General features: G+C 44.7%; 1 protein-coding gene across 1 annotated transcript; it reads right to left on the bottom strand.

Annotated features, from left to right (window-relative positions):
* Window positions 1-2,861: 2,861 nt before the first annotated feature.
* Window positions 2,862-3,443, bottom strand: LOC138894669 (tropomyosin-like). The gene has a single exon (XM_070179386.1). The coding sequence runs from the start codon at window positions 3,441-3,443 to the stop codon at window positions 2,862-2,864; it is 582 nt and encodes a 193-aa protein (XP_070035487.1).
* Window positions 3,444-15,915: the final 12,472 nt, after the last annotated feature.

Consider the following 15,915-nt stretch of genomic DNA (forward strand, 5'->3'; position numbering starts at 1 on the left):
CCGGACTCGACATCGTTTTGAAGCTGCCTACGGGTAACGTAGTTAGGTAATCTGTTAGAACTATGAAATTGACTAACAATGAGGCCGAGTATGAGGCCATGATTGCAGGTCTTGAATTGGCTAAAAGCCTGGGGGATGAAGTGGCCGAAGTTAAGTGCGACTCCCTCCTTGTGGTAAATGAAGTCAACGGGACATTCGAAGTAAAAGAGGAACAAATGCGAAGGTACTTAGACAGATTACAGGTAACGCTGCATCGTTTCAAGGAATGGACCCTACAACACATACCCCGGGATCAAAATAGTAAAGCTGATGCTCTGGCTACCTTGGAGTCATCAGTTGATGATGATGAATTCAGCTCAGAAACAGTCGTACATCTCATGAAATTAGTAGTAGAAGAAAGCCATGCCGAAAGAAACTGAACAAGTTTAACTTGGGATTGGAGAAACAAGTATATAGACTACTTGAAGACTGGGAAGTTTCCCTCAGATCCTAAATAATCGAGAGCTCTGCGCACGAAGGCAGCCAGGTTTAGCTTATCCAAAGGTACTCTATTCAGAAGAACATTCGATAGCCCACTCACCATATGCATGGGGCCAGGAGAAACTGAATATGTTTTGAGAGAAGTTCACGAAGGCATGAAGAAACTATTCAGGGGCAGAATCTTTGGTTCGTAAGATAATCAGAGTCGGCTATTACTGGATCAATATGGAGAAAGATACAAAGGACTTTGTACGGAGATGTGATGGCTGTTAGAGGCATGCACCAATTATCCATCAACCCGGAGAGCTACTACATTCCGTTTTGTCACCTTGGCCGTTCATAAAGTGGGGTATGGACATTGTCGGTCCCTTGCCGTGGGCACTGGTAAGGCTCAATTCATATTGTTTATGACCGACTATTTTTCTAAGTGTGTCGAAGCTCAAATATTTGAGAAGGTCCGGGAAAAAGAAGTCGTCAACTTCATTTGGGACCACATAATATGCTGGTTCGGAATACCAACCGAGATAGTGTGCGATAACGAGAAGTAGTTCATCGGCAGCAAAGTAAACAAATTTTTCGAGGACTATAAGATCAAAAAGATCTTGTCAAAACCCTATCACCCTAGTGGGAACGGACAGGCAGAATCCACAAATAAGACCATACTTCAAAATCTGAAGAAAAGGTTGAACGATGCCAAAGGGAAATGGAAGAAAATTCTGCCCGAAGTCTTGGGGGCGTACCATACAAACTCGAAATATAGTACCGGGGATACTCCGTTTTCATTGGTCTACGGTGACGAAGCACTAATACCTGTCAAAGTGGGAGAATCGAGCCTCAAGTTCCGATATGCGATCGCAGAATTAAACGGCGAGGCCCTGAGGAAGAGAGTGGAACTATTGGATGAGAGGCACGAGGCCGCCCTAGTCTGGTTGGCCTCCCAGAAACAACGGATAGAAAGATATTACAACCAAAGACCCAACCTCCGACACTTCAATATCGGGGACTTGGTGTTAAGAAAAGTAACATTGCACACCTGAAACCCGAACGAGGGGACGCTGGGGCCAAATGGGGCAGGACCATATCGAGTCATCGGGATTATCGATAAAGGTTCATACAAACTCGAAGTAGGAAACGATGCACAACTTCCGAACAACTGGAACGTGATCGACTTAAAGTGGTACTACTGCAAAGGTACGACCTCGTTCACCTTTTTTTAATATTACAAATCGGACTAACACTTGCATGCAACAACCAAATGAGAATGTGACTATTAGGTCTGAAAGCACGCATTTCACTCTTTTTTCCTTTAGCCGATTTTGTCCCAAATGGGTTTTCTGGCAAGGTTTTTAACGAGGCAATAGTAAATTGTGCTAACTTAGAATCGAAGACCGGTTTTAAATCGAAGTCAATGGTCTCATCAAAAGTATCCGAGCCCTCTCAAGATCGACCTCAAATACTAAGGGCCATCACCCTCGGGTCAAACTTCTTAGCAAGGAAGGAGGGAAACTTGGTGCTTGAACAGTTTAGGCTCTGTGGTTAAGATTTATTTTACTGGCCAAACGGTCAAAATAAACTGTGCCCACGTAAGCCACCTTATCCATAATACATGCTTTTACACACTTTCAATCTTTACGTTACACACAGAAATGAAAGAAAGTTTCTAACTTGCTATTACATACTTTTGCTTGTTAAAGCGTCGAGCCTAAGGGCTATTCCTACCCTGGGGACTATCGAGCTCAAGGGTCACCCCTATCCGATCCCAAAGGGCTACCCCCACTTGGGGACTGCCGTCCGAAATAATTTTGGGCGGCCCGGGTTGTTGAAACACGAAGGCACAAAACCTATTAGGCAGTGCCTAAACCTAAAAGGCTATGGCCACCCTAAAAACGGTTCGGAGACGTCCGAAGCCCGTAATCAAAATGTAAGGCCTTCAACAAAATTCTAAACTTGTTAAAAGGTTACCCTCAGCAAAGGCATCATCTAAAAACACTTAAGCAAGCATCTAGGGAAAACTTTCGGTCACTCCGAGTTTTCAAAAGTTTCGAGCAAAATTTGCATCGAGGACAGGTGCTTTTGGACCTCCGAAAAATAAATGACTTATTACTATGTTTGATTATGTGCTAAGTCTTTAGAAATATTTGCAATTATAAAAAATGCTAAGATAGTAGAGACTTGAAATTGCCAAAAAGGGAAAATTTTATATATTCCGAAATATCTTTACAAAGGCCCAACAAAAAACGGCCTCAAGAAAAAATATGTACAGAATACAAAAACTAAAAAATCCTAATGCATTTACGCCTGATCTTTGTCGGATCCCGACTCGGAACTAGAACCATCGGGGCCTTCGGATTCTTCGGAGCCCTCTTCACCTTGGGGTTCAGCTAGATTCTTTGCCTCAACCTCAAATCTTTTGCCTCCTCGATCTCAGTAGATAGGTCGAAGCCTCGAGCATGGATTTCTTCTAGGGTCTCCCTTCGAGATAGATGCCTCACGTACTCAGCGGTGGTCTTCAGATGGGCCTCGACTGCTTCGACTTCAGCCTTATATTGGGCCACAATCTCGTCAGCATCGACCGAGGTTATATCCAACCCGGACGTCGTTATTTCAAGTTCTTTACCAAGGGCATCCCGTCCAGCGATGGCCAAGCCTAGTTGTGTTCGGAGATCCTCATTTTTCTGAGCTCGTGTATCATCCTTCTCTTTTGCCACCCAAAGTTGAACTTCCATCGAAGACAACTTGGCCTGGGCGATCTCTTTCTCTGAGGCCAGCATGTCCATCTTGCTTTTCCACCCGTCGGCCATTACTTGGATCTCGTCCATCTCTTTTCGGAGTTCGTCAATCTGGTCGATCTTCTGCTGGACCTGCGAGGTATTGTTGTTAGCCACTGCGACCAGATCCTCATTTCTAACTTCAAAAACCTTTACTTTTTCCACCAAGTCGACGTGCTCCCGCCTTAAGACCATTGTTTATTTATGAGTTGCATCCAACTCGGCCTGGAGGTTCTTAATGTCCCATTCTTGTTGCTCACTAAGAAGCTTGTACATGTCCCTTTTCTTGGCAAGATCCTTGATCTCAAGCTCGGGTTGGTTGACCTCAACTCGGTACCGGAGGAAGCTCTCGTGATGAAGTACTGAGGCCTGCAAAAAGGTGACAAACGTGAGAAATATAAAAAACCTAAGTAAATTTCCAAGGAAAGTGATGATGCCTTACCCGATTCAGCGCCTGATGCGCCTCACTGAAAAGGCACGGCACATTCACCTCGTTCATTTTTACTAGGTCCTCCTCGGTCACCAGGCATCGGAGGTAGATAGTTATCCCCATAAGAGCAGACAACACACGAGCATCTTCGGAGCAGGGAATTGGTTGATTAAGTTCGGGCTCGGGCTCGAGCTTGGCCCGTCAGCTTCCAAGGATGCGTCCTTTCCCAGAACTTCCAGGTTGCCTATCTCGGAGAAGTCTTCCAAATAAGACGAGTCCGTGCCATAGAAAAAGGAGTGAAGGGGATCGTTCGCACCATGGACCCCCTCATTGGAATTCTCCTTTCTTGTTTGGGCCTCCTCGAGCATGGACTCAGTGTAAGAGGGTGTCCTTGAAATCTCAATTATACCAGGCGCATCCTTTGGAGTGAAGCCGGCATCCTGGGATTCCCACCTCGGGGTCTCCACATCGATCTCTTGAGTCTGAGGGGGGTCGACTTCACGAGTCTTCCCCTCAGATGTCGCCTGCTCCCCGGGAAAGGTCGTCCCGTGGGTAACAAAAATAAGTTAATCCTCCGGGTCGTCCCTAAGCCGAAGAAGAGAGTCGGAACCCGGCACCCGGGAGCTAGAGCTCCTCCTGGGCTTGCGGACCACCCTCTTCTTTGGTTTCTTCACCTCAGACTCGAGGAACCCGAAGTTTCTCTTCCTTTTCTTCTTTTCTTCTGCGGCAACCCCGGGCTGCCCCGCAATGGAGGGATCAGCGGACAGAGACACATCCTCATCCCATTACAAAGGCCTGAGTTTGGTGGCCTTAGGCAGACCTGCTATAACAAAGGGAAAGAGAAGTCAGTATGATAGAAGATAGAAGCATGGTATTAACTGTTCAAAAGGAGGCCTTACCATGAGAACATGCCTCCCATCAGCCCTCCGAGAGTCCGCGCCATGTGCGCTCGGAGTACGACATTTGAGTGCAGATGCCCTCAATCCATTATTTTAGCCGGGGAACTGCTTTCGAAACTCGGGCGATGGCTGCACGACCACGAGTATGAATGATAAGGAAGAAACTCAAGAAAAATAAATTTTAACGTTTAAAGAGAGATTGCACTTACGGGACGCATTCCACTTCTCAGGGAATGGCATGTATTTGGGGGGGGGGGGGTCAAATCCTCGATCTTCACTCGAACGAAGCATCCTTGCCAGCCTCGATCTCGGTTTTCGTCGATACTCGAAAAGAGGGCCTTGCTGGCTCGTCGAGTAAGCTTGATCAGTCCCCCTTGGAATATTCGGGGACTATATAATCGAAGAAGGTGGTCGATCGTGAATCGACGATTCTCGGTCTTGATCACGAAGTAGCGGAGGAGGATCACGATCCTCCAGAATGATGGATGGATTTGCCTGAGGCACACCTCGTACCTCTTGCAAAAGTCCAGGATGACTGGGTCCACCAGGCCCAATGTGAAGGGGTAAGTGTAAACACTTATGTACCCCTCTATGTGGGTAGTAACGGCATCCTCGGGCCCGGGGACTACTACGTCTTTTCCCTCCCAATTGCAGTCCTTTCGAACTATGGGAAGAACATCTTCAGTCACAGAGCATATGTACCTTCAAACTCCTTCACCCCGGTCCTATTTGCGTGAGGGTTTCTCGATTTAAAGTCGTTTTCAATTGAGCAGCCCCCGGGAATGAGCACTTTCAAAGGAGGCTCGGGGGTCGGTTCATTAGCAACCACCTCGGGAGAAGCCTTTTTTAGGGTGACTACTTCATGGGCAACCGTCTTGGTACTGGCGGCCAGTTGAGAATATGAAGAGACAACTTGTTGAGGAACAAATTTCAATGTTTTGGCCATTGTTATCTGGGGAAGGTTTTGAAAAGTTGAAGAAAGAATGCAAAGTTTTGGAAAAACAGGTTTTGAAGATGAAGAACAGAGTATGAAGATTTAAAGAAAATCTGGGTAAAAATCTGGAAATCACTATGAAAATTGAAGAACAAGGATGAAGATATGAAGGTTTAGAGAAGGTTTGATGTTGGATGGAAAGCTCGAAGGTAATAATTTAGTCAAAAAATAGAAAAAGAACAAAGGGAGGAAGATTTTATAGGGAAACAGCCGATGCTTCGCATTCGAGGGCAACTAGACAATGAACGACACGTGTCCGAAGTCAGAACGACGAGACTGATGGGACGTTTCGTCTCCCTCGTCGTAACATACGAAGGAAGGAACCAGAGAATATTTATCATTTCCTATCGTTTCAGCAAGCCTACTCTCCGAGAAATGAGGGGGCTATCTGTAAGCCTACTGAGCACCCCAGTTTCCCGATGAGGCAAATGGAGCAGGTACATGACGGTAAGGAATCGGAATTAGAGCGAGGAGCTCCTTGTATCGGGGTTCGATCAAAACACCTGCCCTCGGATGCGTCAGAATCACGTCCTCCGGGTCCGGTTCGAGTCCCAAGACTTTGGAGTACATTACCAAACAACCGCACATGACTAACAGAGAGTCGTGATATCCGTGCCCAACCGGATATCACAGCGTGAATCTCGTCCCGTATCGACAAAAAATCAATGATTAGCGAAGAGGAAGATTTTTTCCTTTCTTAGGATTGTACTTAGAGTTAAACTCCCCTACTATATAAAGGGGAAGCTTATTAATCATTAGGGATATTGTAATATGCATACCAAGGCAATATACTTCTGTTTCTGAAAGCTATTCAAAGTTCTTATCCGTGTTCATAAGTTCTTCATAAGTGCAAGCTCGGTGCCGAAGGCATGTTCCTCGTTAAGCCATTAATCGAGCTCGGTCTCATTATTATCATTGGTTTGATCATTTATTACGTCTTTTATTTGCTTAATCTAACGTCATTAATCACTTGTATTGAGTTAATCCACATATCCTTAAAACCGCATATAAATTCAATTATTATCCATTTTTAAGGGTAACGATATTGACTGAAAATGTCCATGTATACCTTCATGTTTCTAGCTCGTTTACCAAATTTCTCAAACAAAAACATCTAAGGAATCGATAGTTCAAACAGGAACAAGTGCAGGATGATCAGTTTCAATGAAAGCATCTTTAATCCGAACACAATCGAATCTCTGTATAATATGACCTGCCCAAATCCTACCAGCCAATATGCTGAAAATCTTCTCTGCAATTTGTTCAAATGAATTGCATTCACTATTTATAGGATATTTTGCCAGTATGTTGTTATATATGATATTCGCGACCAACTTCGTAGCTAAATCCAGATTGTTTTGTAGTAATTTGTTAAAGCTGTTTATCCGAAAAATGGATAGAGTTGAATTTATACGTTGTTTCGAGGATATGTGGCGTAACTTAATACAAAATGCAACGATAAATAAAAATATAAATATAGATTGGGGAGAATGCAAAATAGATAAGGTTATCAGGAACAATGAATCTTAGGATTCAACAAATAGAATCAATCTAAGAGATCTGAAAGAAATGATTTTTTACTGTAGAAAAATATAACACTTTTATTACAATATAAGCCTGAAAAAAACCTGTTCTACAGAAATGGTAACCAAGCCCTTTTATAGTGGAGGGATTTGGCTCTAAGCATAATAAAATAAATATTCAGTGGGAGACCCATGATAAGTCAGCTTTTCCATAATTTCTTCTAAGATTCTCTCTAGTGGGATTGCAACGGCTTTTGTCTGCGAGCTCGTTCTTGCTTAGCATCCTCGATTTTGGTTTGAGCTTGATTTCGGCTCGAACTCGTGACCTTGGTTCGAGCTCGATCCTGGCTCGAGCCCTCGAATTGATTCAAGGTCGATGTTGGTTGGTCTCTGAATTATCAGAACGATAGATCTACTCTGCATCATGGTTCGATTTTGATTCGAGCTCGATGATGATATCGAACTCGACACGGATCGGCCTCCCGGGTTCGAGGTTAGTTCGTTCCACCGTTGGGATCTTACTTAGATAAATCATCATTCGAACTCGATCGGACGTACTAAGGCCGAAATCTATTTCGACAGTATACAGATAGTCCCCTCATTTCTCGGAAAGAATGTGGCGAGAAACGATATGTTTTTTTTTAACAGCTCGATCGGATTATATCCTGTCGTTTCCATCGGGTTCTACCATGACGCATCTGGTAGCTGTCCCGTCGGTTTAGTCTTTCAAGGAATTTAATGCATGTCAGGAGGTGGTCGGCCACTGCTGATACTGAATCGCCATCTCTTGAACCTATAAATAACCCTTTCTTTTATCTTTTACCACTTTTACATCTATCTTCCAAATTTCCCAAGTTCTTCTTCGTACTTTCAAACTTACCAGTAAATCTGTGATTTCTTTCCGCAAAAAACCCCTCTTCAATTCTGCTAAATCTTTGTCACTTTCTTCTATTCCTCACCTTTGAATTCGAAAATGGCGAAAACTTCGCAAACCATTCCTCAGAAAGAGAAGGCTTTATCTTCATAGTGTGCCGCCGATGAGACACCGGCAGAACCACGGCCTGAGGAGTGTGTTCCTGGGTCGTGTGTCCTTACTTTAGATTTTAAGGTCGATAAAGGTTCATCCGTCCATGGCCGGTGTGAGCCGGTATCGAGGTACATGTGTTCGATAATCGAGAATCACCTTGATCAGCTAAACAAGGATTGCAATTGGGGTGAAAAAGAAATAATAATTCCTACCCCTGACGAAAATATCACTTCTTACGTGAAAGGGTTTTTGAATGTGTATACTTACCCTTTCACTTTGGCTCCCCTCAATTCCGTCATTATTGACTTGTGTCGACAATATCAGGTAACCCTAGGCCAGGTCCATCCTTCTTTGTGGCGGATCGTTATCCTGATCCGATATTTTGTGAGCAAAATCGAGGGGATGTCGTTCACCCTCGATCATCTTATCCGATTGTACCGTCCTTGACTTTTTCGAGGAGGGTTAATAAAACTCCAGTGTTGGGCTACCAAGGCTCTGTTCTCGAGTATTGACGAGGACAGGGATCGGGGTTGGATGGGCAGGTTCGTTCGAGTAAGGACTTCGGACCTGATTCCGACTGAAAAGATGCCATTTCCCGAGGAGTGGAATATGAAACGTAAGTGTGATCTTGCTGTTGCTTCTATTTTGTTCTTTCATTTATTCTCTTATCGACACTCCTTTTATTTTTTTTATTTTTTTGATGTAGCGGTTCCCTGGATGCCCGGAGCAGTTCTCGATCTTAAGAACTGGGTACGAGCCCTTGTTTTGACCTCCACATACACCGAGCGCTCATGGCGTGATTTGTCAAAGGGTCGGTGGGAGGCCAAAAATCACGGCAAGCTCATTTCTCGGACTCTGATGATTCGAACGAGGCGGTTTTCAAAATATTTTTATAAGGTTTCCCATATGCAGGTTTGGGTAAAGACGCGGTCTTGAGGCCCTTGTCCAATGAGGAGGAAATTTCGGCCTCTGTCCCAAAGCCGGTGAAGGAAAATAAAAGGAAGAGAGCCTTGATTCCCGAATATCCAAAACCGAAGAAGATGATGGCTCGTAAGCCGAACAAGAATGTCATTCCTTTGACCGTAGAATACGTTCTGCATCTAAGGGATGAAGATGAAGAAGAATAAAAAGAGAACGATGAGTCTGCGCTGGCGGTCCGAACGAAGAGAACCACCTATGCCTCATCGCCGGCTGGATCGATGATGCTCTATGAGGCTCCGCCTCGAACTGAAGATATACCGGAGAAAGATTCGGGTAGAGTCCCCGAACTATCAGATATCGAAGACGCATCTCATCGGATTCAACCGGTAGGGGATATGATCGAAGAGCCCCTCGAACCCCTTCGAACCGAGGGGAAAACTCCAAGCGAGTCATTTGGGGCAGCAGCGATCGAGGATTTGCCTACCTTTCCCGCTTTTTCTGCAGGGGAGATTCGGGATGCTCAAGCTCTGGGAGCCCTCGATCTAGACAGGCCTCATGATGAAGAAGATCCCTTTCATGACATGTTTACCGAAATTGAGGACGTTGCCCGTGCCGGTGATGAATCAGATCTTTTTCACGGATTGCGGCAGGCTTTGAATTAGGTGAGATTTTAAAATTATTTTGTCGGTACTATCTTTATGTTCGTTTTTCATTAACTTCGCTTCTTGTTTCTTTGTAGGCAGCGGAAGTTCATCGAGAAAAATGTTCTCGGTCCCAGAATGAGCTGCATCGATACGCGACGGACCTGCAATGGGCTACTGACGAGAGGAACTCCCTTAAACTTTCCTTAGGGCAGAGAGAGGAGGAAATAAAAGACCTCCGAGCTGAGATGGCCAAAGCTTATCGAGATCAGACCGATTGGTCTGAGCAGGTAATGATGCTTTTGAAAGACTATGGGCTTGATAAAGGAATGATAGCTAACATTTCGGTCTCACAGCTGTAGTAAAAAATCGAGATGATCGGGAAGCTTCGTGAGGAGGTCGACGTGATAAGAACGGAGTCCTTGTGGTGGAAAGAAGGTATGGACCGCTTTGCTGCAGAGAAAGAGACTGCTCGAGCCCAATTATCATCGTCCAAAACCCAACTTCAGAAAATGAAGGAAAAAGGCCTGGTTCAAGCAAGAAGAATTGAGGAGCTTGAGGTTCGGTTGGCCTCTGTACTTGCCAAGGCCGAATCCGATGCGGATGCGCTCGTGGCCATCTATCGGGCCGATGCTGAAGCTGCCCAAGTCCAGGCAAGAGAGGCATCCGAGTCCGCCGATATTCGAGCGCATTGGGTCGCCGAACTTGCTAAGTGCCGATCCAGAAGGGAAACTCTCGAGGAGATTCATGCTCGTGGCTTCGATCTCGCTGAAGAGATAAAAAGGGCCAAAGAACTCAAAGCCGATGCTGAAGCTCTGGTTTCTAATGGCGATGACGATGACGACGAGAGCAAGAGCGGATCCAGAAATGGGGGGGGGGGGGTTGATAAAGAAGAGACCGCTCCTGGTCGAGAAGTTTAATTCTTAGTTTTTACGTTGTAATCACTCATGCAAATAAATTTGTATATAGACATATCTCCCTTTTTGCCGACTTGCTTCTGTTTTTGTTTTTCGTCTTGCGAGGACTTTATTCATGCCTTATGAATGTTTTCACAATGATTTAAACAACTTAATCAAATTTGGACTTCGTAGCCTCTGTAACCGAGCGAGCACTTACTCAAACTTGGGGCAATGTAGCCCTTTAGGCTTATTAGTTGTCAATGATTCGATCTTGAAGAAATATAGCCTGTAGGCGTAATGGTCGAGTGAGTGTTAGCTCGAACTCAAAGTAATGTAGCCCGTAGGCATAATGGTCGAGTGAGTGTTATCTAGAACTCAAAGTAATGTATCCCGAAGGCATAATGGTCGAGTGAGTGTTTGCTCGAACTCGAAATAAAAATAGCCCGTAGGCTTAGTCGAGTGAATGATTCGAACTCGAAGTAGTGTAGCCCTTAGGTGTAATGGTCGAGTGAGTGTTTGATCGAACTCGAAATAAAAATAGCCCGTAGGCTTAGTCGAGTGAATGATTCGAACTCGAAGTAATGTAGCCCGTAGGCTTAGTCGAATGAATGATTCGAACTAGAAGTAGTGTAGCTCGTAGGCTTAGTCGAATGAATTATTCGAACTTGAAGTAGTGTAGCCCGTAGGCGTAATGGTCGAGTGAGTGTTTGCTCGAACTCGAAATAAAAATAGCCCGTAGGCTTAGTCGTCGAGTTTATCTTAATTCTGATTGCAAAATAAATCTCAAAATAGAGGAATTTTCATTGGATATAAGATGCCGATAAAGAAGAGAACTTTCTTCGCACGTTATTACATGCCTGGGTTCGGGCCAATCTATATGAGCATGGTTCGCTTCGACTATTTGGCTCTTACAATTTTTCCTATTGGGACCCTGTTGTTTTGAAATAAATTTCTTGTGAGACCTCGGATATTGTTGTAAATTCTGCACGATCAATGGTTGCCTCATTAAAAACCTTGCCGAAAAACCCATTTGGGATAAAACCGGTCTAAGGGAAAAAGAGTGCAACACATGCTTTTAAGCGAGAGATCTGTCTTAGCCCTTGTTCGGACTTCTGTAGGGGTCAGTTTTGAGATATAAATGAATATGGAAAGGTTGTACCTTAGCAGTAGTACCATTTTAGATGTGATACATTCCAGCTGCTTGATAACCGTTTGCCGTTTATAATGCCGAGCCTATACGATCCTTTTCCGATGTTCTCGAGCACCTGATATGGTCCTTCCCAATTCGGTCCTAGTCTCCCTTCGTTTGGATTTCGGGTATTGATGGTAATTTTTCTCAACACTAAGTCTCCAGGCTTGAAATGGCGGAGCTTGGTTCTTCGATTATAATATCTTTTGATTCGCTACTTTTGGGCGGCAAATTGGACGATAGCAGCTCCTCATCTTTTGTCCGATAGTTCGAGGCTTGTATTCATAGCCTCGTTATTTGATTCTTCCATCGCGAATTAAAATCTGGCACTGGGTTCACCAACTTCGACTGGTATCAATGCTTCGGACCCATATACTAAGGAGAATGGGGTCGCCCCCGTACTGGATTTTGACGTTGTCTGATATGCCCAAAGGACTTCGGGCAGGATTTCTCTCCATCTCCCTTTAGTGCCGTTCAACCTCTTCTTTAAGTTTTGAATGACAGTTTTGTTTGTTGAATCGGCCTGCCCATTCCCACTGGAGTGGTATGGCGTCGATAGTATCTTTCTTATCTTGTGGTCTTCGAGGAATCTTGTAACTTTGCTGCCAACGAATTATTTTCCATTGTCACATACTATTTCGGCAGGAATCCCGAATCGGCATATAATATGATCCCAAATAAAGTCTATAACTTCTTTCTCTCTTATTTTCTCGAACGCCTGCGCTTCAACCCATTTAGAAAAATAGTCAGTCATAAATAAAATGAATTTGGCTTTACCTGGGGTCGTTGGCAGAGGGCCGACGATATCCATTCCCCATTTCAAGAATGGCCATGGGGATAGGACCGAGTGGAGTTATTCTCCGGGTTGGTGGATTATCGGTGCAAACCTTTGACATTTGTCACATTTACGAACAAATTCCTTTGCATCTCTGCCCATATCGATCCAATAATATCCTGCTCTGATTATTTTTCGAACTAACGTATCGACTCCAGAGTGATTCCCGTAAGTACCCTCGTGCACTTCCCGTAGGATATAATCGATATCTCCCAGACCTAGGCATACTGCCAACGGTCTATCGAACGTTCTTCGGTACAGCGTTCCGTCCGAAGCTAACGTGAATCGAGCAGCTTTAGTCTGTAGGGTTCTGGAATCCTTAGGGTCCGATGGGAGTTTTCTGCTCTTCAAGTATTCAATATACTTGTTTCTCCAAACCCAGGTTAAGCTTGTAGAATTTATTTCGGCGTGACCTTCTTCGATTACCAATCTCAAAAGTTGAACAACATTCCCCGAATCACCTACCTCGACCGACGACCCCAAATTCGCAAGCGCATCGGCCTCATTATTCTGTTTCCGTGGTACATGCCGTAAAGTCCATTGTTTGAAATGGTGTGAAGTGACAAGCAGTTTATCTAAATACCTTTGCATTCTACCTTCTCGAACTTCGAAGGTTTTGTTTACTTGACTCACCACCAGCAAGGAGTCGCAATTGGCTTCAATGACTTCTGCTCCCAAGTTTCTAGCTAGCTCGAGACCTGCAATCATGGCTTCATACTCGGCCTCGTTATTAGTCAACCTGATAGTTTTAATAGATTGCCTAATAGTGCTACCCGTGAGTGGTTTCAAAACTATGCCTAGCCCGGACCCTTTTACGTTCGAAGCCCCGTCCGTAAAAAGGATCCATACCCCCGATGATGTACCTGATTTCAACAGTTCTCTTTCGACTTCGGGTACGAGGGTTGGCGTGAAATCGGCCACGAAGTCTGCTAAAATTTGAGACTTGATGGTCGTGCGAGGTTGATATTCGATATTGTACCCACTGAGTTTGATGGCCCATTTGGCCAGTCGGCCTGATAACTCGGGTTTGTGCAAAATATTGAGAAGCGGGTAAGTCGTTAACACACATATGGGATGATATTGAAAGTACGGCCTTAACTTTCTTAAGGCGCTTATCAGTGCAAGTGCCAATTTTTCCAGGAGCGGATATCTAGTTTTCGCTTCTTCTAAGGTTCGACTCGTATAATAAACGGGGAATTGCGTGCCTTGCTCTTCTCGAACTAGGACACCGCTTACGGCGACTTCCGATACTGGCAGGTACAAACAAAGTTTTTCGTATGTTTTTGGAGTGTGAAGTAGTGGTGGGCTTGATAGATATCGCTTTAGTTCCTCTAATGTTTGTTGGCACTCCGGGGTCCAAGCAAAATCGTTCTTATTTTTGAGTTGAGAGAAAAATTTGTGACTTCGGTCAGATGGTCTTGAGATGAACCGGCTTAAGGCTGCAATCCGACCTGTTAGCCTTTGTATGGCCTTCACGCTGTCCACAACGATGATGTCTTCGATGGCCTTGATTTTATCGGGGTTAATCTCTATTCCCCGATGTGATACCATGAAGCCGAGGAAGTTGCCCGAACCGACCCCGAAAGCACATTTCTCGGGGTTGAGCTTCATGTTGTATTTCCTTAAAATATCAAACGTTTCCTGCAAATGGGTCAAATGGTCCTCTGCGCGCAGGGACTTAACTAACATGTCATCAATATAAACTTTCATTGATTTTCCTATTTGTTCTTCGAACATTTTATTTACTAGGCGTTGGTAAGTAGCCCCTGCGTTTTTTATCCTGAAGGGCATCACATTATAACAATATGTTCCATATTTGGTGACAAATGAAGTCTTTTCCTGGTCCTCCGGGTTTATCTGGATTTGATTATACCCGGAATAGGCATCGAGAAAAGTGAGGATCTCATGGCCGGCCGTGGCATCGATCATGCGATCGATGTTAGGCAGCGGAAAGGAATCTTTGCGGCATTCTTTGTTCAAATCCTTATAGTCCACACACATTCTAAGTTTGTTCCCTTTTTTAGGGACTACAACTACGTTGGTTAGCCATTCGGGATATTTCACCTCCCGAATGGACCCTACTTTGAGAAGCTTGGTTACCTCGTCCTTTATGAATGCGTGCTTTCTCTCGGACTGGGGTCTTCTCTTTTGCTTCACCGGTCTGAACCTGGGGTCCAAACTTAGCCGATGTGTCGTTATGTCCGGCGGGATCCCTGTTATATCTAAATGGGACCATGCAAAACAATCGATGTTATCGATAAGAAATTGAACGAGTTTCTTCCTGAGTTCGGGGCTCAACCCTGTTCCCAATTATACCTTTCGCTCGAGCCAGTGCTCGATCAATATGACTTGCTCTAGCTCCTCGATTGTTGATTTGGTGGCGTCGGAGTCATCGGGAATCACGAAAGATCGAGGGACCCTTTGATCATCATCCTCTTTGATTTTCTGGTTGTATGGCTGGGTCAAAGCCGATGTCTGTGATTGTTATTTGGTGTCTCGTTCTCCTTCCAGATCCGATCCTTTTATCAGCAAAAGTGAGGATATTGGTTTAGCTTCGTCGACGGTGAACATTTCCTTTGCGGCTGGCTATTCTCCGTACACCGTTTTGACACCTCCCGATGTCCGAAATTTGAGGGCCTGATGTAGGGTCGAAGGCACAGCTCTCATGTTGTGGATTCATGGCCTTCCGAAAAGGGCGTTATATCTCATATCGCCTTCGATCACGTGAAACTTTGTTTCCTGGATGGTCCCGGCCACGTTTATTGGTAGGATTATCTCACCCTTAGTGGTTTCGGATGCCATATTGAACCTGTTCAGGACCAGAGTTGTGGGTATGATCTGATCTTGTAGGCCGAGCTGCTCTACTACCTTCAATCGGATGATGTTGGCCGAGCTACCTGGATCGATTAACACACGCTTAATTTTAATTTTATTCATGAGTACAGTTATTACCAGTGCGTCGTTATGATGTTGGATGACCCCCTCTGCATCTTCATCATCAAAGGACAAAGTCCCCATGGGCGCGTAATCTTGACTCCGAGATCGCTTTTCCCTCACCATTGATGTTTTAGTACGTTTAAGTACTGGTCCCTGAGGGGTATCGATGCCGCCGATAATCATGTGGATGACGTGCTACGGTTTTTCTTACTCGTTTTGCTTGCTGAAATCCCTGCTTTTAAAATGGTTCTTCGCCCTATCACTCAGAAATTCCCGAAGGTGCCCTTTGTTAAACAAGTGAGCTATTTCCTCTCTTAGTTGCTTGCAATCTTCCGTTCTGTGGCCATGGGTATCATGATATTCACATCTTTG

This window comes from Nicotiana tomentosiformis, chromosome 6 (assembly GCF_000390325.3).
Source record: "Nicotiana tomentosiformis chromosome 6, ASM39032v3, whole genome shotgun sequence".
Lineage (NCBI taxonomy): Eukaryota > Viridiplantae > Streptophyta > Magnoliopsida > Solanales > Solanaceae > Nicotiana > Nicotiana tomentosiformis.